Source organism: Bufo gargarizans, chromosome 3, assembly GCF_014858855.1.
Source record: "Bufo gargarizans isolate SCDJY-AF-19 chromosome 3, ASM1485885v1, whole genome shotgun sequence".
Taxonomy (NCBI): Eukaryota; Metazoa; Chordata; class Amphibia; order Anura; family Bufonidae; genus Bufo; species Bufo gargarizans.
This window is the reverse complement of record NC_058082.1, coordinates 291,553,236-291,580,798: the sequence shown is the minus strand read 5'-3', so window position 1 is coordinate 291,580,798 and position 27,563 is coordinate 291,553,236. Positions and strand designations below refer to the sequence as shown.

Genomic DNA, 27,563 nt, shown 5'->3' with positions numbered 1-27,563 from the left:
ATATGAGCCCTCTTCAGACGTAATGCTCACACATGCCCCCTCACAGTAGTTATTCCCAGATATGTGCCCCCTCACAGTAGTTATGCCCAGATATGTGCCCCCACACAGTAGTTATGTCCAGATATGTGCCCTCTTCACAATAGTTATGCCCTGATATGTGCCCCCTCACAGTAGTTATGCCCAGATATGTGCCCCCTCACAGTAGTTATGCGAGATATGTGCCCTCTTCACAGTAGTAATGCTCACTCGTGACCCCTCACAATAGTTATGCCCTGATATGTGCCCCCTCACAGTAGTTATGCCCTGATATGTGCCCTCCTCATAGTAGTTATACCCTGATATGTCCCCCTCACAGTAGTTATGCCCAGATATGTGCCCCCTCACAGTAGTTATGCGAGATATGTGCCCTCTTCACAGTAGTAATGCTCACTCGTGACCCCTCACAATAGTTATGCCCTGATATGTGCCCCCTCACAGTAGTTATGCCCTGATATGTGCCCTCCTCATAGTAGTTATACCCTGATATGTCCCCCTCACAGTAGTTATGCCCAGATATGTGCCCCCTCACAGTAGTTATGCCCAGATGTGCCCTCTTCACAGTAATAATGCTCACTCATGCCCCCTCACAGTAGTCATGCCCTGATATGTGCCCTCTTCACAGTAGTCATGCCCTGATATGTGCCCTCTTCACAGTAGTTATGCCCTGATATGTGCCATCTTCACAGTAGGTATGCCCTAATCTGTGCCCTCCTATCACGGAAGGTGTACAGACAACTAGAAGACACAAAATGAAGATCCGACTGACTGGATCCAAAACTAAGGAACAAAAGGGAGAGCCCTGCAACAGACCTGGCTCTCTCCCTAACTGCTCTGCCTATGCAAAAATCTCAATGGTAGATGATCGCATATCCTCGTTCCTCGACTGTATAACACCTGAACACCCTATAATAGTGAGGGGACACGACCACCGGCTCCCTACACTTGATACGGAGGGAGTCAGGGTCACCTGGGATCCAGCAAACAGGAAAACACAAATGAATGAACAAAACTTATCTGTAGAAGACTCAGTAGTAGCATCCAGCATGCACACACTCCAGGAAGTTGTATAAACCGCAAAGTGATGCAGTATGGGAAGGGATTTAAAGGGATGCAATCAGTGCAACTACATGACAGCTGAGAGAGGCTAACAAGATGAGAAAACGAAAGCAAAACAAAAGGAACCTCAAGGAGGAGGTTCTGAAGGACGTCTGTCAGAGCTTCTCAGATGTCTGGTGGTGACACCTCCTCACAGTAGTTATGCCCTGATATGTGACCCCTCACAGTAGTTATGCCAAGATATGTGCCCTCTTCACAGACGTAATGCTCACACATGCCCCCTCACAGTAGTTATGCCCAGATATGTGCCCCCTCACAGTAGTTATGCCAGATATGTGCCTTCTTCACAGTAGTAATGCTCATTCGTGCCCCCTCACAGCGTTTGCATTTCTTTCTGGCAAAGCTACCTGGTTCCGGCCCGCGAAATTTATACTGAGTCTAGTGCGGCCCTCAGATGAAAAAAATGGTTGGGCACCACTGCTTTAAATCAATGTTAGCATTCTCCAGCAGCACACTCCTAAACTCAAAATGAAAATAACTCTCTTCTCCAGCAGTACATCATGAAACTTATATAAGGAAGCTGGCTTATTAGTTTTCCACATATGCACAAGATTTATGAAATACTCATACAAAATGGATTCTCATCCCTCACAGCGGCGCAATGCGGGAACTTCTTGCCCTTGATTTTGGCTAACTTAGGTTAAGGCCACACGTAAACGCTTTGGATTGTCTGCAGCAGAGTTGTGTGTGGAAAATGCAGTGGTTTAAAAAAAAATCTAATCCACATGTTATGGACAGTGTCCAGTGAAACCCACACATAACTTGACAGATGGTGAGGATATTAAATCTTCAGCAAGTCAATAATCCACAGGCTTTGCTGTGATTGTTCCACTTCGCTCTATCAGCAGATCTGTTGCTTAATTTCTTATTCACACTACAGTATTTTGCAGCAGTATTTGGGTATTGTCACACATAGCGTGTGACAATACCCAAATACTGCTGCAAAATACTGTAGTGTGAATAAGGCCTAACAAACAGGATAACAAACCTGCAGCCATTTACCTCTTACTAATGGACCGAAGAGGACAAATGGCGGCAGGAACAGGGGTTGTTCGTAGTCTGTAACCATGGAGACAATAGAAGCTTCAAATCCAAACTGGTAAGAAGTCTGTAATCAAGACTAATTGCAAAAAAATTTGGTTGAAAACGGTTTCTTGAAGTGGTTTGGATGCAGCCGCCTTTTCACCTGGAAGAATGAAAGTCTTTCTGTTCTCCTAATACCCAGACACGGGTATTTTTGACCGGGTTCATATAGTAGATTTATCATTTCTTATGAGTTGGGATAAGCCTATGCTATCACAGTGACTTCTAGGAATGTTTGGTGACAACTCTTATCACTGACAGGACGTTCTTAAATGTCCCACTATTGAACAGTGTATAAGCCGGTGGGTAACCACCTAACCCCTATGTCAGCCATGTTGGTTGTCGGTGTCACAATTTCTCAACATTCCAGCTATATTTATGACACGACTGCATAGACCCCTTTAACTTTATCGGGAGTAATCATCTTTGCCATTAAGGCGCATGCGCAATGCCATGACTCCTCCTGTTTGGAGACACCACGCAAGTCGCACTTTTCCCTGTAGTGCTAACCTGACGTCGTGCGTGCGCACGCTGATGACGCGAAAGGGTAAAGGGTAATGAGATTCAATGCAACATGGCGGCCACCAAGCGGGTGCTGTACGTGGGTTAGTGTCGGTAAAAGTTACTAAAATACGGCACTAGATTCAGCGCATAGCGGCATTCTGTATAGTGGGGGCTCCGCTGACGGTTCTCTCTGTGTTACAGGCGGCCTGGCCGAGGAGGTGGATGAGAAGATCCTGCACGCGGCGTTCATCCCGTTTGGAGACATCACAGACATTCAGATACCGCTGGACTATGAAACCGGTGGGCGCCCCTTCAGTACCAGTCCCTGCTTCCGTGCAGTGTGTCCCCTTGGTTTCACCCTGATAGGTTTAGCCAGCCTGCCATCTGCTTGATGTAATTGAAGTGCCATTCGTATTACAGATATTTATGGCATATCCATATGATGATCTGTAACTGTCTGAGATGTGGGTCCCACATCTGTGTCAAGAATGGGAGCACCACCCCACCCCACAATAAACGCACCCACCCACCCTATCTGGTGGGCTGATAGGGGAGCAGCTCTCTACAGTATGAAAAGTGGATTACAATCTCCTCTGGTCATGTGACCCCCACAGGGGCTTAGGTTGAAATCATTTAGAGCATGTTCCCGTGTGGCAAGGCCCCTTTAATCTGCACCAGTTATCCGCAAAACTAAGTTCACTTGGATGAGATTTTTCAAATGCCATCTACTGTAAATGCTATGGAGGCATGCAACAGTACTGCAGAGAAGCCGCAGCATTTAGGCCTTAGCTCACGTCTGCTTCAGCAGCACTGTTTAGGGCAGTGGTGGCGAACCTATGGCACGGGTGCCAGAGGCGGCATTCAGAGCCCTCTCTGTGGGAATCCGCACCCTGGAAAAAGTCTGTGGCGTACCATTATGCCTTAGACTTTTCCAGCCATTCATCAGCGCAGGGTGCTCTATGAACAGCACAGGCAGTTTTTGTCTTCTTAAATTTCATACTCCCTAAAGAAACCTATTGTAGTCAATGGCTTCCATTCAGGTCAGCTGTGTGCGGAGTCCAACACTTCCGGTACTTTTGTTGTAAGCAGAAGGGAAATGTATAGCGGGGATATGTCAGTCAGTGATTTACAGTACATTACATTCTGTGTATGTATTCAGATGTCTTTTTTTTTTTTCCCTGTAGACGTTAGTCTGTTTTGTCAGAATGCACCCATTCTACTCAGTGGGTCAGTGGAAAACATGGACAGCACCTGGATGCCATCTGTGTCTGCCCCTTTTTTTTTCTCAGATTCATTGCATAGAAAAATGAATACTAAGATTTAAACGGTTTGACCAAGGTAAAAAAAAAACAAAAAAAACAGACATGTCCTGAACTCAGACCCTTGCGGATGCAAAACTCAGATTAAAAAATTGGCATGCCCTCTCAGTAACAGCTCCTTGACTGTACACAGTCCTGCACCTGTGTGTAGATCAAATGACCAAGGGGAGATTTCCCTACTGGAAGTAATCAGTGAAGCTTTCATTATACAGAACATAACCTTTACTTGTTGAAACCAGTGGAAAGAATGGCTTCCGGGTAATACATTTCCCTTAGGGCTCGTGCACACGAATGTATTTTCTTTCTGCCTCCCTTCCGTGTTTTTTTTTGTGGACCGTATGTGGAACCATTCACTTCAATGGGTCCACAAAAACAACGGAAGGTACTCTGTGTTCATTCCGTCTCCGTTCCTCAAAAAAGTAGTGCTTGTCCTATTATTGTCCGTAAATCACGGTCCAAGGCCCCATTCAAGTCAATGGGTCCGCAAAAAATATGGAACGCACACGGAACACATCCGTATTTCGTGGGTCCGTACTGTAGAAATTCTATGCCCAGCCCAAATTGCTTGTGTGTTTGGTGATTAATAAGTTACTGTTTCCGATCCGCAAAAAAAATGATAAAATATGGAAAACACACGGATATGTTTTGTGCAATAACTGAACGGAAGAGGACTTAAATCAGAGAAAATAAAACCTCAGATACAGAACAACGGATCCGTGAAAAACGGACTGCAAAATAACAACGGTCGTGTGCATGAGCCCTAATAGAAGAGTTTGTCCACTTGGACAGCCACTTTGATTATTGCAGGATCAGACAGGTCTGTCTGTTTGCTGAGGCACCTGCATAGAGCCTTGGGCACTTTTACAAATTCTAAAGCAGGCATCCTCAAATTGCGTCCCTCCAGCTGTTGCAAAACTACAACTCCCAGCATGCCCGAACATCCTACAGGTATCAGCCTACAGCAGGGCATTGTGGGAGTTGTAGTTTTACAACAGCTGGAGGGCCGCAGTTTGAGAATGCCTGTTCAGCAATATACGGACTGCATGAAAGAGGCCTTATAGGGCATATGGACAGAGCCATTAATGGCTATGTACACCTTTTGGAGGTAATTTTTGTTCATGACTGCATTTTACTCATTTTTGGCTAAAAATCCTATTTTCCATTGGTCTTTAATAAAAATATTGGGCCATTCTGTCACAAAGGGTTAACAGTCTAGCTGTGTGCATCCTACTTTTACTTTGTGCCAGTCATCTAATAACTTATCTCTAAACTACTAAGGGGTCATACACACTTATATAAGCCACATTCTTATCAGTAAGATAGGAACTGAGCTTTGAATGGGTTTTTATAAGGTCTGAGAGCAGAGATGAGGAGCCCATCAGCTCGTCAGATTACAGAAAATACTGAAAATCCACAAGCAGCTACTACAGCATCTCGGCTATGTACACAAAAAAGGATTCCATGTTTTTAATAAAGATGAATTGAAAAAAATGATTTTTAGCGCAAAATAAGTACGATTCAATAATTTAAAAAAATACCCCCAAAGGTGTACATAGCCTTTTAAAGGGGTATTCCCATCTTAGACAATAGGGCCATATCGCTAGGATATGCCCGCATTGTCTGATAGGTGCGGGTCCCACCGCTGGGACCCGCACCTATATCAAGAACAGAGCGGGAAGCTCTGTGGTTGGAGGACCCCAGATTTCCCGGGGTCCATCCACCACCAAGCGCTAATCCCTGCCTCTCCCATAGAAGTGAATGGGAGCGTGCCGCACATGCGCGGCCCATGCTCCCATTCATTTCTATGGGGCAGACGGCAATAGCCGAGCGCTCGGCTATTTTCGGTGGCCCCACAGAAATGAATGGTGGGCGGCTGCGCATGTGCAGTGTGCTCTCCTTCACTTTCAGGGACCAGCGGTGGGACCCGCACCTATAAGACAATGGGGACATATCCTAGCGATATGCCCCCATTGTCTGAGATGAGAAAACTCCTTTAACCTTTTTGCTGCCTGGAACGTTTTCTCCCTTTTGACAAAGACAATGCACATTATACCCTCACACCCACAAAACTCAGATGTGCAGAGTTCATGCATGCACATATACACCAGAATGAAATATCTGTGATAACTGAATCAGAGGCAAGCAGTGCCCTAATTAGGCACATTAAGTGACGAGTAACTGCTCAGCTTCTTTCTCCCTTAGTAGATATAAATGCCCAACCCCCAAATATGACAATCAGGAGAGCACAGGTCTTCCTTGTTTGGTAAAGGGTGTGTTCCTGTATCCTCACCTTCCATGGACACTGTATGGGAAGAGACCTTACTTAGGCTGCTTTCACACTAGCGTTCGCTGGTCCGCTCGTGAGCTCCGTTTGAAGGAGCTCACGAGCGGACCCGAACGCAGCCGTCCAGCCCTGATGCAGTCTGAATGGAGGCGGATCCGCTCAGACTGCATCAGTCTGGCGGCGTTCAGCCTCCGCTCCGCTCGCCTCCGCACGGACAGGCGGACAGCTGAACGCTGCTCGCAGCGTTCGGGTGTCCGCCTGGCCGTTCGGAGGCGTGCGGATCCGTGCGGATCCGTCCAGACTTTCAATGTAAGTCAATGGGGACGGATCTGTTTGAAGATGCCACAATGTGGCTCAATCTTCAAGCGGATCCGTCCCCCATTGACTTTACATTGAAAGTCTGGACGGATCCGTACTAGGCTATTTTCACACTTAGCTGTTCTATGCTAAAAATAATGCAGACGGATCCGTTCTGAACGGAGCCTCCGTCTGCATTATTATGAGCGGATCCGTTCAGAACGGATCCGCCCGAACGCTAGTGTGAAAGTAGCCTAACAGGCTGTAATCTTTCTTCTTGATGTCACTTGAAGCTTCCTTCCTTCCATCCTTGAGATTACAAACAAGTCTTGCACCCCAAATACAGCTCCTAGAATCAGGATCATGGTATTATTTGTGAAATCTAAGATTCTTGGTGTTGCTATAATACCACAATCTAAATGTAATATTCTTTGATTGATAGGGTTAATGAGAACATTTCACTAAACCTCTTTTGAAATAACATTTTATATTTTCAAGTAGATCTTATGTACAGCAGTGCTTTAAAGGGTTTGATCATGGTAATGAAATAGTTCCCCAAAGTCACCCTACAGAGACACACATCTTGCATTATTCTCTGGCCACATGGGGAATATGGCTATGTTGCCGTCAAGTAAACACAGAGCAGAGGGGCAGTGCAGGATGTGGCAGTGGGTGAAAACAGGTTATTTTATGATTTTAACACACATCCTGGCTTTGGAGACTTTTTTTTAATTTTAATTATCTCAAATATCCCCTTTAACCTTCAGAGGACATCCGTTTTGCTTCGTTTTTTTCACTGTGAGAACTCCTTGGGTCAGAGCAATTTTCTACCTTAATTGATTTTGTTGTGTTTTATTTTCAGAGAAACACAGAGGATTTGCTTTTGTTGAATTTGAGCTCCCAGAGGTTAGTTGAACCATTACTTTCCTGCTACTATTCTTGGGGTCTGTTCACATCACACTGTAGCCCTCTGACATATGCGTTGGTGAAAGCTCTCAATATACAGTCATGTGAAAAAATTAGGACACCCTTTGAAAGCATGTGGTTTTTTGTAACATTTTTAATAAAAGGTTATTTCATCTCCGTTTCAACAATACAGAGAGATTAAAGTAATCCAACTAAACAAAGAAAACTGAAGAAAAGTCTTTTTAAGATCTTCTGTAAATGTCATTCTACAAAAATGCCTATTCTAACTGAGGAAAAAGATAGGACACCCTTGCCCCTAATAGCGAGTGTTACCTCCTTTGGCTGAAATAACTGCAGTGAGACGGTTCTTGTAGCCATCTACCAGTCTTCGACATCGGTCTGAGGAAATTTTACCCCACTCCTCAATGCAGAACTTTTTCAGCTGTGAGATGTTTGAGGGGTTTCTTGCACGTACAGCCCTTTTCAAGTCACCCCACAGCATCTCAATGGGATTCAAATCCGGACTTTGACTTGGCCATTCCAGGACTCTCCATTTCTTCTTTTTCAGCCAATCTTTGGTTGATTTACTAGTATGTTTTGGGTCATTGTCATGTTGCATGGTCCAGTTCCGCTTCAGCTTTAATTTTCTAACTGATGGTCTCACATGTTCTTCAAGCACCTTCTGATACACAGTAGAATTCATCGTGGATTCTATGATGGTGAGCTGACCAGGTCCTGCTGCAGCAAAGCAGCCCCAAACCATGACACTTCCACCTCCATGCTTCACAGTTGGTATGAGGTTCTTTTCTTGGAATGCTGTGTTTGGTTTACGCCAAACATGTCCTCTGCTGTTGTGTCCAAATAATTCAATTTTGGACTCATCTGTCCAAAGAACATTATTCCAGAAGTCCTGGTCTTTGTCAACTTTATCTCTGGCAAATGTCAGTCTGGCCTCGATGTTTCTCTTGGAAAGCAAAGGTTTCCTCCTTGCACACCTCCCATGCAAGTTAAACTTGTACAGTCTCTTTCTGATTGTAGAGGCATGTACTTCTACATCAACAGTAGCCAGAGCCTGCTGTAGTTCTCGAGATGACACTTTAGGGTTTTTGGAGACCTCTTTTAGCATCTTGCGGTCTGCTCTTGGGGTGAACTTGCTGGGGCGACCAGTCCTGGGCATGTTGGCAGTTGTTTTGAAAGCCCTCCACTTGTAGACTATCTTCCGGACAGTGGAATGGCTGATTTCAAAATCTTTTGAGATCTTTTTAAATCCCTTCCCAGACTCATAGGCTGCTACAATCTTTTTTCTGAAGTCCTCTGACAGCTCTTTTGCTCTCACCATGGTGCTCACTCTCACTTCAACAGTCAGGAGCACACCAAACTAAATGTCTGAGGTTTAAATAGGGCAAGCCTCATTCAACATGCAGAGTAACGATCTACTAATTATGTGCACCTGGTGTGATATACCTGTGTGAGATCTGAGCCAATTTAAGAGGGAATACATGTGAGGGTGTCCTATCTTTTTCCTCAGTTAGAATAGGCATTTTTGTAGAATGACATTTACAGAAGATCTTGAAAAGACTTTTCTTCAGTTTTCTTTGTTTAGTTGGATTACTTTAATCTCTCTGTATTGTTGAAACGGAGATGAAATAACCTTTTATTAAAAATGTTACAAAAAACCACATGCTTTCAAAGGGTGTCCTAATTTTTTCACATGACTGTATGCCTCTGATGGAAGGCTCACTGTATAGGCATACATTAGTATATTTCACCCACAGATTCTCGTAAAACACTATACGTTTCTTTATATCTTCTACACTGACACACCAACTATACTATTCCATACTTTTTTTTTTGCAGTATACCAGCCAACGGGGGGGCACACATACATTCTTTGGCCTCTATTGTATGAATGGAGCCCTATGGATATGCTTAGTGTGTACAACAGGGCCTTTGCTAAATAATTTTATCTGCATTTGTTTGCAGTGCTGTATGTAATTATATGGTAACCAATAATTTTTATATTTTTCAGGATGCGGCTGCAGCTATTGATAACATGGTATGGGCTGCTTCTCATACTTTGTAATATATATCTGGTCTTGGAACTGGGGCCTGATTATGTGTGTGGCGGGTATAGAGAATTTCCAGCCATATTTTCTCCTATTTTTGTTCACAATGATGCTTGAGATGTTGAAAAATATAACAAAATCAATGAGAAACAGACTTTGTACATACTGTAAAATGTATAATAGAGATTGCCTGAGTAAACAATAAGGTCTGAGAGCAGAGATAAGGAGCCCGTCAGCTAGCTGCCTGACAGAACAGAGAGAACATTCAGATCCTGCTAGTAGAGCTTCTCTGCTCTGTACAGAGAAAATGACTCCATATTTTTTATAAATTGAAAAAAAATATTTTTAGCTCATAATGAGTACAATGCACTAATTAAAAAAAAATTGCCTCCAAAGGTGTACATAGCCTTTAACCCGCCACAACAGCCTGCGTCTTTACACATCAGCTGTGTCTGCACAAGCTCTGTTCCTTGGAGTCATTAGACACAGAGACAGTTAAAGATGTCACAGAAATGTCGTCTTTTCTGTCTCTTGCTTGCTGGTTCACTAACTTTAAAGGGGTTGTCCCATTATGACAGCTTATCTCCTATCCACTGGAAGGGGATAAGTATCTGCTTAGTGGGGATCTATTTGCTGGAGACACTCACAAGAATAGGGGTCCAGTGCTGCCTATTTGAAAAGAAAGGCAGACACTCGCATGTCTGGTGCGCCATTCATCTTTGTGGTACTGCCAGATATAGCAGAGTACCAGTGCTCGTCCATCTCTAGCAGCCGCTTACAGTAGCGCACATGTGTGACCACTGCTCTATTCAAGTAACAGAGCACAGGCCTCCGTTCTTGTGACTCTCTCATCCTCTATCCTATAGATAAGGGATAATTTGTTGTAATGGGACAACCCCTGTAATGACTCACAGGCAGATCTGAAGCAACCCATGTATTGTGTATACAAATATGACTGGGTCATTTTAATTCACATACTGATTGTCCCCTAGACAAAATGAGCATTAAAAATAATTGAAGGTGTTTAGGAATTTTTCCATAGCAATGTCAATTTCAATATTTTGCCGGAGATAAATATGATAGCCCTGTACTCGGCTACCTGTGACAGGCCCATATAGGGTGAATGAATGGACTGGCAGGGCACATACTTGACCACACACAACTCCATATATCCAGAGACCTTGGGACCCTGACTATTGTGAATGTTAGACAGTTTTAATTAATTCTCCCCATTGTACTAAAATTAGTGTGGTGGTTTGTAGTGCCATATTCCCCTATAGCCTGTAGATGGTGCTGTGTGCAGTGAGATTGATTTCATTATTGAAACCTTCTAGTCATAAGGGTGAGGCTGCACTGAGACATTTTCCAGTGAGTAACTAAAACATTAACAAGGGTTAATAAAGATTTCTGAACAAATTTTTTTCAGGTTGAGACATTTAAAGGGAATCTGTCAGCTTATTAAGGGCGGCATAGTGTAGTGATTGACCCGCCACAGTGCACATCAATTTGTGAGGAAGATGAGTCCGATTAGGCTTGCTGTCCCCGCGCTTCCGGACAATGAGTAAGCAGTGTCTTTACCTGTCACTCCTTATCCGGAGGCACGGCTGGCTTGACACAGTGAGACTCATCTCCCTCTCAGCGCTGGCACGCACTGTGTGGTTCGGTTGGTCAGTACTCTAAAAGTACTAATTGCCATCATAAAAGTGACAGATCGATGATATCAGCAGGTCTGTCACTATGCTATGTTACCCTCAGTGAGAGCAGCATATTGCAGCTGACAGGTTCTTTTTAAAATCACTCATAAATCCCATTAGGTTGTGAAATATAAATCACTAGCAAGTTGCTTGTCTGTAAAGATGTTCATATGATTCAGTATGTTCCTATGAACAGTGATTTCTGAAAGAGGGTAGTGTGGATAGGTTGTAGACATGACTGGTATAATATAAATGAATTTTTAATCTTGTTCATCGTGCAGTTTATTTTCTTACTATTTCACCTTCAAATTGATAACTGCTGCTTCATCTCTAACCTCTAGAATGAATCAGAACTTTTTGGTAGGACAATACGTGTAAATCTTGCAAAGCCTATGAGACTAAAGGAAGGCTCTTCAAAGGCAGGTGGGATCCACTAATGTCTATCATTTTACAGATGCTCTGTGCTTAATTTCCATAATCTAATCTTTATTGTTTAACTATAGTTTGGTCTGATGACGACTGGCTCAAAAAGTTTTCTGGTAAAACACTGGAGGAGACTGAACAGGCTGAAGGAACAGCGGCTCCTAAGCCTGCAGCCCAAGAGGTAAGTCGTCTAGCATTCATATCTCTGTGGTCTCATGCACATGACTTTATTTTTCATCTGTGTGTAATCCACATTGTTTGCGGCTAGCACACTGACCCATTCGTTTCTGTGGGGCCATGCACACATCAGTATTTTTTTATTTTTTGCAGATCCACGTGGCAATTCTGCAAATTATAGAACAGGTCCTATTCTTATCCATATTTGTGGATGAGAACAGCCCTTTCTATTGATGGGAGTGTGAAAAATTTGGATTGCACACTGAAGCTATACATATTTTGCGAATCGGTCTTGAAATATGGACACAGTCATGTGCATGAGGCCTGTGGAAAAATAGAGAGATCAGTTATATTAGGAACCTAATGTGTTATTTTCACCCTGTGGTAAAAAAATTTAAGTAGATTGAGTTTAACAGAACATGCATGCTTGTGAATTTATTTACCATTAGTCTTGTCATATGCATTTGTCTCTATTTTACTCATTTAGGGAGAACCACCTGCTAAAAAAGTGCGAGCTAACCCCCAGGTGTACATGGATATCAAGATTGGGAACAAGCCCGCTGGCCGTATTCGCTTTTTGCTACGAGCAGATGTTGTTCCCATGACAGTAGGTGAGTAGCTAAATCTGATGTCACACTATATTGGATGTAAATAATAAGGGTTCTAGATCAGAGAATACAGCATCTTTGGCAAGAGAAAATGAATTAACCTTTTTGAGAAGGCAAATGGTTATCTTTGCAAGCTGCCAATTACAGGTTATTTTATGAAAACCTGGTGTTATATTGCAGGGATGCCCAACCTGAGGCCCTACAGCTGTTATAAAACTACAGCTCCCATCATGCCCCTGCTGTAAGCAGATAGCTGTAGGCTGTCCAAGCATGCTGAGAGTTGTAGTTTTGCAACAGCTGGTGGGCATCCCTGTTGTATTGGATTGTGTCCTTAAGGGTTCCTATACACCCAATGATAAAATGTATATAAAAACAGGCACTCACCAGCTGGTATGTCTATAGTAGATAGTTTACAATAGCTAAAAATCACATATAAAACATATACCATAAAATATATACCATAAAATGTTAGTAAACAATGTACACTGAGGTCAGAAGTCTGAGTATATATAACTGTCACGTTTAACTATATAGCTGGATAGCAATAGATTACATAGAAATCAAACTGTGCATAAATAAGTGATAAACATATACAATGTGATATCCTGTGAATAATAAGTATCCTAAGAAAGAATATATATAAATGTTCTGAGAAGCAAATAAGATTCTTCTGTAAAAAAATCCTCCTGTAAAGAATTTGTGAAGAAAAAACTTGTGAAGAAAACTTGCAGAGATTTGATATCTTCTTATGAGGTATTATATAGTATAACGTTGATACAGCAGTGAGTTTACTTTTCTTGCATGGAAACTGTGTCCAATGACGCTGCTATAACAATACAAATCCTCCGGTTGCACCAGCGTGCAGAGTCCACACTCTCAACGCAATAAGGTTTGTGTTAGTTTATAAAAGGGAATCGGGTTTAGTAAATGGGGCGTCCCCCTATTCATCCACCCTCTTACCTTGCCTTCAGAGTGTCTCTCGTTTGTAAAGTTGCCGTTCCAATACTTGCTAAGTCCTTTGTATCACTTAGTATAAGATCCGATACTTTGTATGTGCTGCTTGGTGCTCTCTGGTCTCGGCGTTCCACGTGGTATGGTTGCGTCTCACCTTCCAGGAAGCACTCAGCTGGAGTCGCGTAGTCTCGCGATAGCTTGGGCTAGCTTCTGTTTTGCTAGCGTCCGATAATCAGTGGATCTTAGCTCGGGTTCAGGTGGGTAGTTTGTCGCTCTCAGGACCAGTCAGACGCGTTTCGAGGGGTCTCCCTCTTCCTCTTCCTCAGTGGCCAAGTATTGGAACGGCAACTTTACAAACGAGAGACACTCTGAAGGCAAGGTAAGAGGGTGGATGAATAGGAGGACGCCCCATTTACTAAACCCGATTCCCTTTTATAAACTAACACAAACCTTATTGCGTTGAGAGTGTGGACTCTGCACGCTGGTGCAACCGGAGGATTTGTATTGTTATAGCAGCGTCATTGGACACAGTTTCCATGCAAGAAAAGTAAACTCACTGCTGTATCAACGTTATACTATATAATACCTCATAAGAAGATATCAAATCTCTGCAAGTTTTCTTCACAAGTTTTCATCACAAGTTTTTTCTTCACAAATTCTTTACAGGAGGATTTTTTTACAGGAGAATCTTATTTTCTTCTCAGAACATTTATATATATTCTTTCTTAGGATACTTATTATTCACAGGATATCACATCGTATATGTTTATCACTAATTTATGCACAGTTTGATTTCTATGTAATCTATTGCTATCCAGCTATATAGTTAAACGTGACAGTTATATATACTCAGACTTCTGACCTCAGTGTACATTGTTTACTAACATTTTATGGTATATGTTTTATATGTGATTTTTAGCTATTATAAACTATCTACTATAGACATACCAGCTGGTGAGTGCCTGTTTTTATATACATTTTATCATTTGTTGCCTATATCGGATGAACAGGTGATTCATCCAAAAACAGTGCACCTTTACCATATTAGCAGATACGGGTGAGCCACGATATAAATTTAACTAATTCCTATACACCCAGCAGTTTTTGGCTGCACATAAAAACCTTCTTTCACCTCTACTTGTCTTGTGGCTTAAAAACGCATTACAAAGCACAGAAATTAGCTGCAAATCTGATATTGCGGGCATCAATGAAAAATCACTGTACACAGATGACATGCTAGTTTACTTGGGGCTTGATGTGGTTGACTATGGTGCTTACTCTGGATTGCAGGTTAACTGGGGGAAGTTGACAAATTGACTGACTACATTTTTGTGGCCCAACATGGTTCCTAGATTGGCAATAGATACTTTAACCCTAAGTTCACACCTGAGCGTTTTACAGCGCGTTCAAACGCGTGGTAAAACGCTCAACACATGAAAACCAATGCTTCCCTATGGGAATGGTTCTCACCTGGGCGTTTTACAGCGCGTACGATCGCGCTGTAAAACGCCCGACGCATAATCAAGTACTTGAGCTTTTTTTGGGGCGTTTGTCGCGCGTTCCCGCACATAGATATTCGGGAACGCGCGACAATGTGTGCACGCCTGTCTCTGTATGCGCGATTGTAAACGCCCGTACAATCGCGCATACAGAGCGCTCGTTTCAGAACGCTCAGGTCTGAACCCCCTGTAAAGGCACCATATATCTGTGGAGGTCTGGCTCTGCCGAATATTTACCTTTAACTTACGCTACTTGTTGGATTCAAGCAGACTCCAATAACCTAGCAATATTGGGCTCCTATGAAGCACTCGCTAACCTTGTGTATAGGACAGGAGCATATCCAACTCCTTACTTTACCTCCAATATGGCTGCAGTTATGGCATTGAACTCCTACACTGTGATATTTGGGGAGAAAGAAGGGACTGAGGTTTGGTCTCCAGTTATCCCTCTTTGGAGAAACTGTAAGCTCCCTGAACTATTACATTTACCTGATTATGAGCTCTGGCCCCTTAATCTGTTATAAAAGGATGGTTATTTTAGAACTTTGGCAGATCTGCGACAGGAATTTAGTTTGTCGCAGTCCTCTCTAATCCACAACTTTCAGTTGAGACATCTCTGTCTAGATCAGTTTGGAAGGGGACCCATAAGCCTGCAATATGGAACAGTAGAATAAACCGCCTGTCAGAACATATTATGTAGACCAGTCTCTTCTTTCTATGGGCTGCCTATGTTTCAGCAGCCCTTACCGCTATCTTGCTCTCTTTGACAGTCGATGGTGCTCCACTGTGATCAGTGCCAAATTAAATGGCTGCATAGAACCTATTTAACGCCAATCGGCTTGCTGTGTATGCATAAACTTACTAGTGACTTCTGTACTCACTGTAGTGAGAATAGAGGTACTCCAATGAACATGATATGGGACTGTCTAGTCATTGCTACCTCTTTGGCTGGGGTACATGAGTTTCTGAAGACCAGGTTGGGCTTTCCTGCAGTATGCTCCCCCAGGAATTGTCTGTTGGGTATTGTTAATGATCTTTTAACCCCTTAGTGACCACCCATACGTGTTTTTACGGTGGTCACTAAGGGGTCTTAGGCTGGGCGGCCCGGTCTAAGCGCTGCACGGATCCCCCGTGCAGCGGGTAGCACGGACCCGGCTCTCACATGAGAGCCGGGACCCTGCTCTAACAGCCCGGACCGGCAGGAGTGCCGATCCGGGCTGTTTAACCCTTTGCATGCCGGGCGCAATGGCGCCCGCTGCATGTAAAGTGGTGACAGAGGGAGCGGACTCCCTCTGTCTCCCATCAGCACCCCGAAAATAAGATCGCGGGGTGCTGATGTGTTCGGAAGCTTACCTTGCTTCCGATCAGGGCCCCGAGCCTGTCTTCAGTTATCTCCAGCAGGCTGTGCCTCTCTGGCGCAGCCTGCTGGTCAAGGTTTGAATAGCATTGCTATTGAAATGTAATGCCTTATAGAGATAATGCATTACATTTTTAAAGCAATCAAAATACTGTATATTATAGTCCCCTTGTGGGACTTTTAAGTAGTAAAAAAATGTAAAAAAAAAATACACATTTATTAAATAAAAAAAATTCCATAAAATAAAAAAAATATGCTTTTTTTCCATTGAAAATACGCTTTTCAATGAAAAAAATTGCAAAAAGAAAATATCCCCCATATGTTTGGTATTGCCGCGTCCGTAACGACCCGGACTACATAAATATTACATAAATTATCCCCTATGGTGAACGGCGTAAAAAATAGGACAGAATTTCTAATTTATTCTTCGTTTCCACCGAAAAAAACCTAATAACAAGCGATCAAAAAGCGCCATTTACTCCAAAATGATACCAATGAAAAATACAAGTTGTCCCTCAAAAATCAAGCCCTCACACGACTCCATAGAAAAAGAAAAAAAAAAGTTATGGGTCTTGTGAAGTGGCAATGCAAAATCATTTTTTGGGTTAATAAAAGGGGTTTTATTGGAAAAAAAAAAGTAGTAAAACGTAAAAAAAATATAATTATTTAGTATCACTGTAATCGTACTGACCCAGAGAATAAAGATATTATGTTATTTGTACCGAAAAATGAACGCCGTAAAATTTATAATGTAAAAACGCAGTGGCAGTATTTCTATTTTCCCCCATCTCCCTCCCAGAAAGAGTTAATAAAAGTTAATCAGAAAGTTATGTGTACCCCAAAATGGTGCCATTAAAAACTACAACTTGTCCCGTAATAAACAAGCCCTCATAAAGCTATATAGACGAAAAAATAAAAAAGTTATAGCTCTTGGAACGAGACCATGAAAAAAGGAAGAAAAACGCTTGGTCATAAAGGCCCAAACAGGCTTGGTCACTAAGGGGTTAAATGCTAAATTTAGCAGCATCTTTTATAGACATCTGATGTTTTATGCTAGGAAATCTATCCTTCTAAACTGGAAGCCACCAAGATACCTTGCTTTTCTCATTGGAGGCAGCTCATTAATTCAGTGCTGCCCATGTATAATTTGACATTCTCTGCTAGAGGAGAACCTAAGCGATTTGAAACAAAATGGGGTCCTCAGTTGGCTTCCAAAACAAGCTAGAAAATTAGGTCAGATTGACTGCCGTATCAAGCACCTGGGAGGAGGCAGTCTGGTGACGAATGGGGCACACTATCTGTTGTATCCACCGCTCATAACAGCGAGGAACATGTGATGCACTCAGCTTTTATGATGTATTCAGCTCTCATTAGGTCTGCCATATTTGTCTAATTTTTCAGATAAAGTATGTGATTTGCACCTTTGGAATGTATTCAGCTATCATCCCTCGGATAAAGTATGTTATCCTACATCCTAAGTATATCCAGCTATTATCGACCCCCTGAGGAACCCGTTTGGGGGAAACGTGTCCGGGTATTATTACCAAATCACAGAGTATTATTACTAAATTACGATCAAGTGATTTTTTCTTAGTCTTTTTTAATAATTTTCTATCCAGGGGTATTATCACCATCTAGGGCTTCCTAGGGCCAGATAGGGCAGGCTTGAGGACAGGGAAATCCCCCCATCAGGGATTGTCCCTGGGCTGAGGTCTAACCATGGCCCTGTACAGGGAGGGTTTCCCAAGATACTAGTGTCATTGCCCTAGGCCAGGCATAGACAACCTGCGGCTCTCCAGCTGTTGTAAAGCTACAACTCCCACCATGCTCTGCTGTAGGCTGATAGCTGTAGACTGTCCGGGCATGATGGGAGTTGTAGTTTTGCAACAGCTGGAGAGACGCAGGTTGTCCATGCCTGGCCTAGGGCAATGACACTAGTACTTTGGGAAACCCTCCCTGTACAGGGCCCTGATTAGACCTCAGCCCAGGGACAATCCCTGATGGTGGGATTTCCCTGTCCTCATGCCTGCCCTAGGCCTTTTTACCCATGCCCCCTCCATTGCCCTAGTTTTTTGCCCTCATTGAAGTTGCCTACATATTTTGTCATCCAGACTATACGGTGGATGTCACATGTATAGTGGTAGCTGAACTACATCTTTGCCCATGATCATTTGGTTTCTGCTCGCTTCTGAATATAGGGTGATTCTTATTTTTATCTTTATTAAAAGTTAAGTTTTAAGGGTCCGACTGTTTCAACGTTTAGTACTGTTTTCTAGTAGGACACCAATACTATCCTTACTACTATCCATTTTTCAGTGTTTTGTATTTTCAGTCAGATTTTACCCTTCATGGTGCTGATTTTAGAATGGTTGTACCTCAATTGAGTGACAATTACTAGTTTAGGGCTTGATTGCTGTTGTGATTCTATCACATCTGTTGATCATTTTAACTGTACTCTAGGGCCCCTACTCTGTGCCTTTCTTTTCCTTCTATGACTTTGCGTACTGAAAGTATGCACTATTGTTTCCCTTTTCATTGTAGTTACTATGCATAAATAAATACTTAAAACTTTCTGTAAACCTCGTGTAGTTCCCAGCTGTGCAAAGGGATCCGTGCATCTTTAACATGGGATATATAAAATATAATACTTTAGAACTAGATCCTTTAAGCAACATTCAGTTGCAGCAGAAAACGTTCTGCTGTCAATTAGCAGTGTTTTCCTGGTTTTGTATTGCACTTGTTAATTAGCCATTTTAACTAGCAAAACCCTGAATTATAAAAAAATAAAATAAAAAAAATCTTTCTAAAATTGACAACAATGTGATCTTGTGTAACAGATTTATCTGTGGTCATGGATCGAATGGGTGGGTTGGCCCATCCATTTGAGTGCATTTAGCATTTGACAGTTATTAGTTTGGGTAGTGCTATATTATTGTCTGGGAAACCTGGAATGAACGTACTCTGACTGGAGAGTTTGAGGAGTTATTTCTGTGTGTTTATTAAAAATCATAAAGCGTTTAAAAATGGTACTAAACCTCCGTACAGATATGAGCGCCTTCGTGCAATTTTGCATCAAATTGAAACGCGCATGAAAATTCATATTTGTGGCTAAAGGTTACAGAACAGGCAGAACCCGAGACACACAACACATCTCTGAAAGATAAAAGATCATAATGTGCAGAGTTCACACATGCGACTTAGTTCTATCGTCGACCGATATCTTGATTATGGATATTGGGGTGATTAGATGTATAACTAGACGGTTAACCCCCCCCCCCCCTTCCAATATTTAGGCATATTTGCTTCCAGAATGGCAAACAGGTGATAACATGAAGAAATGTGCCTGTATTCCCCCCCCCCAAGGGGAGAGATGACAGTAATAGGAACTGATTGGTAAGAGGGGTTATAACATGAAGTTGCTGCCCACTGGAAACTGTACAGTGGGAGAGATGGCAGTGATCTTTCTTCTTGCTGTCACTTACAGATGCCCAAAACCAGGAATTACAAGTTTTGAGGCAGTTCTCTAACTTCAAACGAGTGTTGCATCTTGTATCACTTGAAAGCTAAGATTCAGGGCTTTATTGTGATGAAAGATCTAAGCTCTAGCCCTTATATTTTAGCCGCGGTAAGCATGTTGTCATGGTGCATTTCATGTGCGTCTTTGGCAGTGAAAGGGTTAAGCTTTATTTGAAACTGGAAACCCATTTTAATGTGGTTTGATTTCTCTTCAACTGTCTCAACTATGAAATAATTGTGTGGCTATTCATTATAGTGAAAGACCGTTTAGACTTTATGAATTATGTCTCAGATTCCAGAGTGATCTGATGTATCTTACTTTGCAGAAAACTTCCGCTGCCTCTGCACACACGAGAAAGGCTTTGGCTTTAAGGGGAGCAGCTTTCACAGAGTTATACCTCAGTTTATGTGTCAGGGAGGTGACTTCACCAATCATAACGGCACAGGAGGAAAATCCATCTATGGGCGGAAATTTGATGATGAGAACTTCATTTTGAAGCACACTGGTCCAGGTGGGTAAGCAGGCACAGAAGATGTGCCTCAATTTTAATTATATATTTTTTTTTACTTTACCACATTATTAAAGAACAGACTAAAGTTGACTTAGTTTCTTAGTGTTGACTTGTAATATGACATTTTTGTAAAGTATGTAATATTTACATTAAAGGTATTGTCCGAGATTAGCAAAAGTAGAGACACAGACAGTGGATGGTTTAAAATTAGCATTGCTTACCCATTGAATTGCCTACCACTTGCGAGACCATTTCCTTCCTTCCAGTCACGTCATCAACACATTGACCACTGCAGCCAATTACTGCCCTCATAGGTACACTGTGTCCAGTGATTGGCTGCATAACCTCTTTTCTTGGATAACAGATTTAATATTTACTACACTGCAGCCAGCTGAGGACCTGCGAACACAAAATGCAGTGCAGTCTGCAGACAGCATGTTATAGAGCAGGAGGAGCTGAGCAGATTGATATATAGTATAGTGGAAAAAATTAAGTAACACATGTAATTTTATATTTAGATCTCTCCTCTTTCTGAATTCAGTTCACGGGGAGGTGAAATCAGTGATTCATAGCATTCTCTGTGTAAGTGTGTATACATAGATAGCTGTCATTCACTGATTGTTGTACACAGGGGAGGTGTTATTAGTAATAATAGCATTCTCTGTGTAAAGATGGATTTACAAAGCCCAAATATCGAGCCGATTATCTGGAACGTTTGTTTCCAATAATTCTCTAAAGGTGTCGTAGATCACAAAAGAAACGCTCATTCATAGGGTGACGTGATTGGAGCGGCGCACACCACAATCGCCATTCCTGGGCAGCAGGTTGTGCTGTCTAAACAGTGATCTGCTGCCCAGGAGCAATGATTATGTATGAAGACGAGCAATAGCAGCATCGATTGCTCATTCTCATACTGTGGAGGTGAATGCAGCGGACACCTCCACTTAACTAGCAGCCAACTTCGGGGAGGAACGCATCTTTTCCGACAATCTGGTGCTTGTCTGAAAGTCTAAATGCATCTTAAGTGTGTATACAGAGATAGCTGTCTGTCAGTGATAGGGCAGTCATAAGAATAGAAAAATGTCTAAACATATACATTATGAGTTTTACTGAATCTCTTCCCATAGACCTATACACAATCTGCTCAGCTCTTCCTGCTGCCTGCATTTTCCGGTACCAGGTCCTACTTAAACTTATCTATCATCAGGGCAGACCTCTGCATTTTGCATTCCATACGGTCGAGGATAACGGCCACAATTTACATAGGACATTCTTGTGCCATGAACAGATATTGAGGGGTCTCAGCTAGTTTTCTTGGGCCATGATTTATTTGGGTCGGATCTTGCAACTGGTTAAATTGAAAGCTAACCTATAGGTTAAAAGAAGTGCTCTACTATGGTTGTAGAAGGTTAGAATTAAATGTTTAGTTTTCAACCCTAGCAATTCTGTCTTTGTACAGGTTTACTGTCTATGGCAAATTCAGGTCCAAATACAAATGGATCACAGTTTTACATCACATGTGACAAAACAGACTGGCTTGATGGAAAACATGTTGTGTTTGGCGAGGTGATGGAGGGAATGGATGTTGTACGTCAAATGGAGGTCAGTATTCACATATCGCCCTCACAAATGTTCTTTATTTGTATTTAAAGGGGAGGTGTCGTCGTTTTTTTTTTTTTTTTTTTTTTTTTGTTTTGTTTTTGCTTTGGAGCAGTCACTACGGGTTACAGACAAAAGACAGGAGGGCACTCACTGGCAGAGATTTATCAAACGGTCTAAAAGAAAAATTATCTTTGTTGCCCATAGCAACCAATCACAGCACAGCTTTCATTTCTTACAGTGCTCTTTTTTAAATCAGATCATTTTTTATTGAACATTTTACAGTGTAACTACACGTTTTATCATATTACGTACAAGGATGACATAGAGACATACTGTCCATATGGCTAATAACGAAAAGGACACCAAACTATGTGTAGTAATCAAATTTCAATCCAACCCCTCCCATCCCACCCCACCCAACCTGCAAAATTCAAAAGGCACATTGTTAAACATTTCTATTCAGACGTCGAAACGACAGCCATGGATCCCACAATTTTTCAAATTTCGCTGGGCATCCACGCTTCTGGTATACCATCCGTTCATAACTCAGCATCATGTCAACCGCACTTAAGAATTTGCCTAGAGTTGGCGGCGCTGTCTGTATCCAATGTAGGGCGATTAATTTTCTAGCAACATACAACACTCTACCTATAGCTATTTTATGCACCTGACCGGTGGCCAATTCAGAGACATATCCCAACACACACACTTTCGGGTCAGAGGGTATTCGTACTTTGTAAACGTCCTGTGTTGTCTGACGTACCAACTCCCAGTATCTCCCTAACCTTTCGCACGTCCACAACATATGCAACAAATCTGCAGACACCACAGAGCATCTTGGACATTCATCCGTGGGTCTAAACCCAATACGGAACAAAAATCTTACAGTGCTCTTGAAAAATAAGATTTGCGCTGTTATTGGTTGCTTTAATCAACAAATACAGCTTTTCTTTTATGCATTTTTCATGAATTTGCCCCTTTAGATTTTATGGCAGAGTATATGACACGCTGTGTGTCTTCTGCAGAGGTTACTGTAAAGGAGAGGAGAGTAAATAAGCTGTGACTATCTTCTATTATTAATGATGGATCATGTATATACAAAGGTGTTATCTGTCATTATAATCCTGCATGTGTTGATAATGAAATGACTACTGACGTGGTGGCCATTTCTTAGGCTTGGTAGCCAAAGTGAAAACTGCAGTATATTCTATTCTGTTCAATGTAGATAGACATGAAAAAAAATAAAAATTAACATAACTTAATTTAGGCGTCAGTAATGTTTTAGATAACTAATGTCATATTATATAGTCTATATTTTGATGAACTTTGAAAATGGAGCTCAATTTAATGTCTGCCCCTATGCAGAAGAATATTCTCCTTGCTGAAAGAAAAACTAAATGTAAAAAAGAAAAAAAATCTGAGTAGGTATGCATGAATGAAAATCCAAGCAATCCCATCTTTTTTTCACCCATAAACTCTGTCCACAAGTTCCTAACCCAAGAAAATGTAGATTTTGTTTTCTTTTTCTATGTTTTGTTTTTTAAATCCCAATCTTTCATACAGTTTATGGTGAATTTATTGTGGTGTCTGATACATATATATTTTTCTTTTTGTTGAAAAGGCTCAAGGGAGCAAGGATGGAAAGTCCAAACAGAAAATAATCATCTCAGACTGTGGTGAATATGAATGACGTTACCTCTTCCGCACTGAAAAGGCGATGACCAACAAACGTTACAAGTGGACTTAACATTCTCCAGAAACTTTTTGTAAATAATTTGTTAAAAATAAATATTTTGTTTTCTAGCCTTGGAGTGTCCATCGATGGGTCTCTAGTAATATAGTTAGGTATTATTTTATTTAGACCCTCGACGATCAGCTATTTGTGAAGGCAATCGCGCTCGTAGTAGCACCACGTCCTTCTCGCAGTTTAGACTAAGCCATGTGACGGTCACATGGCCTAGGAGCAGCTCAGATCCATTGAAGTGAATTGGGCTGAACAGCGATACCAAGCACAGCCACTATACAATGTACAGCACTGTGCTTTTTAAGCTGAGAGAAAGCCATGGTGCTACTGCTTGCACCGGTGCCTCCTCAAACAGCTGATCAGTGGGGGTCCCAGACCAGTCAGATACTGATGACCTATCCAGAGGATAATTTTTTGGGGGGAAAACCCCTTTAACCATGCACAGGATCCCAGATAGCAATAAGCTTGTTTCATTACTCCCTGGTTAATGGTATTGTCAGCTGAACCCTATTCTTATACAACAGAGAGATGTTAGATTTGCACGTTATGGCTGCAGTGTGGTTTTTGCCACAAATTCCAAAATCGCTGACTTAATACTCCTTGTTATGCAACAATTGTGGAAAAATGTGGCACTGATAAAAATATTGCACGGTCCTATTTACTATTTGTTTAAAGTGCTGTGTGTGATTACAGCTTTAAGGGATTGTCCAGGATTTTCGTATTGATTGTGGTCAGACACACCACATCACTGGAACTACACAGCTCCATCTACTGTGTAGTGGACAGAGCTGGTAACTGCACCACTGCTTCCCTTGAAGTACCGTATTTTATCCCTATAAGATGCAACTGCCCATAAGACACACCTAGGTTTTAGAGGAGGAAAATGAGGGAAAAAAATATTTTTAATCAGACCTCAGATCAAGCCCCCAAAGAGACCTCAGAACAGACCCTCAATGTTACTTAGACCGCAGCTCAGACCCCCACTGTTAATCAGACCCTCATGCAGACCCCAGATCAGACAATAAAAATGAACACGCCTCTCCTGTTCTGGACGCCGATGCCACCTGGTCACAGCACAGTATGCTGCGCTTGCAGGAGAAGACCTGAAAACGGTGAGTACAGTGCGGTATTCACCTCTGCCCAGACCTGCTGTACTAATGAGCACTGCCAAAGGATTTGCTTAATTAATGACTACTCCAGCCCCCTGACTTACTCCTCTTTTATGCCTGTTTTCAGTCCCGGCCCCTGCCACTCCCAAGTGGCAAGGACGGCGTAAAAACTATCAAAAAATATTGTCGAAAGGGTGTTTTAAAAAGTTGCAAAAAGGGGTCTTGCAAATATTTTGACATAAAAAAACGGGCGTAAAAAAGACCTCCAGTGTCTAATGGACCTGTCTGCACTCCTGCCCTCATCAGAGGCCTCTTTTAGTATGGGACTGCAGTCTGCTGTGAAGACTGAAATGACAAGGGGACAGTGAGAATAGATACAATAGTGATCTCCTTTAAAATGATCATTCTAAAATCTTCTCTCGCCTTGCTTGGGCCTCATTGTGGGTGCATTTTAGCATTTGTATTAAGCCTTATTCACGTGTCAGTGATTTGGTCAGTAGTTTCTATCAGTGAGTGTGCCAAAACCAGTATTGGTATAATAAGGGAAAGATCTGCACCTGTTCTGCGTTTAGAGCTGCGCCTGGTTTTGGCTCTAAATCACTGACTAAAACCCTGACGTGTGAATGAGGCATTACAGCTGCAAATCCTGACTCCACTACAGATCTAATGACTCAAAGTAACAGCATCATAAAGAGCTATAATTCTGTAAGTTCAGCTCACTAGAGGCACAACTGGGTTGAGGTTTGCGGCTGTAATATGAACGCTAAAATGCACCTATATGGCCGTCTGAATGAGGCCTTACAATCGGCTCTCTTTATTGGTGAAACTAGAGGAAAGAAATATCTAAACATCTGACCCCAGGGAAGGACCATGTGGAGCACATGATGGCCCTAATTTATCATTTATCTTGCATACTGCATGTTTGTGACTTTTTCAACACCACTTACACAATTTTTTTTTTTGTGCAAGTGGTATGCCTTGGCCACTTTTCAAAAAGGGAACAGGGCAAGCCCGTACCACCGCATTTATCTACTTTTACATTAGTCTTCTTGAAGAAGACTGAAATCTACACCAGCCAGGCGGTGGCATAGATTTCAGTTTAGGCGCACAGACTGTCAAAGGCTCCACCTAATTTATAATTTATTTCTTCTATACAATGCACCTAGATCAGTGATGGCTAACTTTAGCACTCCAGCTGTGGTAAAACTACAACTCCCAAGATGCCCCGCTTGCTTGGCTGCTCTTAGAACTCTATAGAAAGAAATGGAGCATGCTGGGAGTCGTAGTTTCACCACAGCTGGAGTGCCAAGGTTAGCCATCACTGACCTAGATCTACTTGAACTTTAAGGTGTCATTACTGAGACAAGAATAATTCTCCTTCAAAATACAAGGTTGTTCTCACTGAGAAGATCTTGCATGTTCATACTCCAGACGAAGGCAAGATGGTGAATGAGCACCACATGCTGCTTTTCTGAAGGAAAGAAGCACCCAGCCCCGGCCACATGTAGCGTAGATGCTACAGGTTCTCCACAGCGGAGAATAGCCGTGAAATGGATGAGATTTTTTTTTTTACTCACACGCTGCAGAGAGTCTCCACAATCGGTGCATTACCTCAAATGCGGTGCATACCTTAAAGGACCCTTTACACCACCAGATAAGGCTGACAATCGCCTGCTCGTCAGTGAAGGAGACCGATGCATTTACATGCAGCGATGATCTCCACAGTGTGGAGTGGAGCAAACGTTAATGCCATCGCACGTCCCCATACAGAATCATGGTTTGCCGGCAGCAGAATGCTGTTGAGATGGCACAATCTGCTGCCCACAAATGATGATTTAGGTGACCACACCAATGATTTAGTAACCAATGAACAAGTGTTTCGCTCAATTATTGGGTAATCTGCGACGCCTTTAAACCGACCACTAACAATTTCTTCTACAAACGTTTTTTCAGAGATAATCTGGCTGACTATTGAGCAGTGTAAAGGGGCCTTAAATCTGCAGAATGTCAATTTTTGCAGATATCTGCTGCAGGTTTCCTTCTTTGCAGTGCAGAGGGCGAAATCTATGGCAAATCCATTGTCTCCTCTATTTTGTTCAGGTTTTGCTGGTGCAGATTTCAGAGAGATCCACCGTGGAAGGTCCACAGTGGAACTGCTACGTGTGGGAGTATCCTTACATGAGCCATTCTAACATTTGAGCCCACTGACCTATGACCGTTTTCTATGAATACACTGCATTTCACAGAAATCAAAATATGCAATATTTCAGGTCCAATTTACGATCAATTAGCTGAGAGGGCACATTGAAGCATTTCCTGCGTGTCGAGGTGGCAGCCAGATGTTGAGAGCAATGTGATACAATGGTGGTGATTATCTCATGGTTTTAGGCCCCTCTGACCATTTTTGCTTAGTTGGAACACCCCTTTAAGTCCCACCCTCAATCTGCCATAGACTGCTCATTTTCAGGTACTTTGGCATAAGCTAATCAAGGACAGTTGGGAGATATGGTTTTCTAGGTATGAGTAGAGGCTTGCAATGGGTTCTTTCTTTTCTAGTCCTATGTTATTGGTGCAGATGGAAGAATACATTATACCACTGGTATCTTGGGTGCAGTAGGCAGAGTTTATTAACTTGAATGGGTGATGAGGGAGGGAAACATGATATCTGTAAAGATAACATGGATCATCAGTATTTTTCCCTTTTAAGTAGGTTACTGGTGATTTAAGAAAACATGCATAAAACTAATTATTTAG

The 27,563-nt window shown here is 42.2% G+C and overlaps 1 protein-coding gene across 1 annotated transcript; it reads left to right on the top strand.

The window, feature by feature from the left end:
* The first annotated feature begins 2,714 nt into the window (after positions 1-2,714).
* Positions 2,715-23,761, top strand: PPIE (peptidylprolyl isomerase E). The gene is made up of 10 exons (XM_044284941.1): positions 2,715-2,843; positions 2,944-3,042; positions 7,505-7,548; positions 9,578-9,604; positions 11,650-11,731; positions 11,812-11,912; positions 12,396-12,519; positions 20,169-20,354; positions 21,814-21,956; positions 23,578-23,761. The coding sequence occupies exons 1-10, from the start codon at positions 2,813-2,815 to the stop codon at positions 23,644-23,646; spliced, it is 906 nt and encodes a 301-aa protein (XP_044140876.1). The 5' UTR covers positions 2,715-2,812; the 3' UTR covers positions 23,647-23,761.
* The last annotated feature ends 3,802 nt before the right edge of the window (positions 23,762-27,563 follow it).

What these genes read in the sequence shown, in the direction of transcription:
- PPIE (XM_044284941.1), top strand. Translation starts at nt 2,813, where the DNA reads ATGGCGGCCACCAAGCGGGTGCTGTACGTGG. An exon ending in GGAAGGCTCTTCAAAGGCAG is followed by an intron (nt 11,732 to 11,811) that starts GTGGGATCCACT and finishes GTTTAACTATAG; the next exon opens with TTTGGTCTGATGACGACTGG. An exon ending in TGTTGTTCCCATGACAGTAG is followed by an intron (nt 12,520 to 20,168) that starts GTGAGTAGCTAA and finishes CTTACTTTGCAG; the next exon opens with AAAACTTCCGCTGCCTCTGC.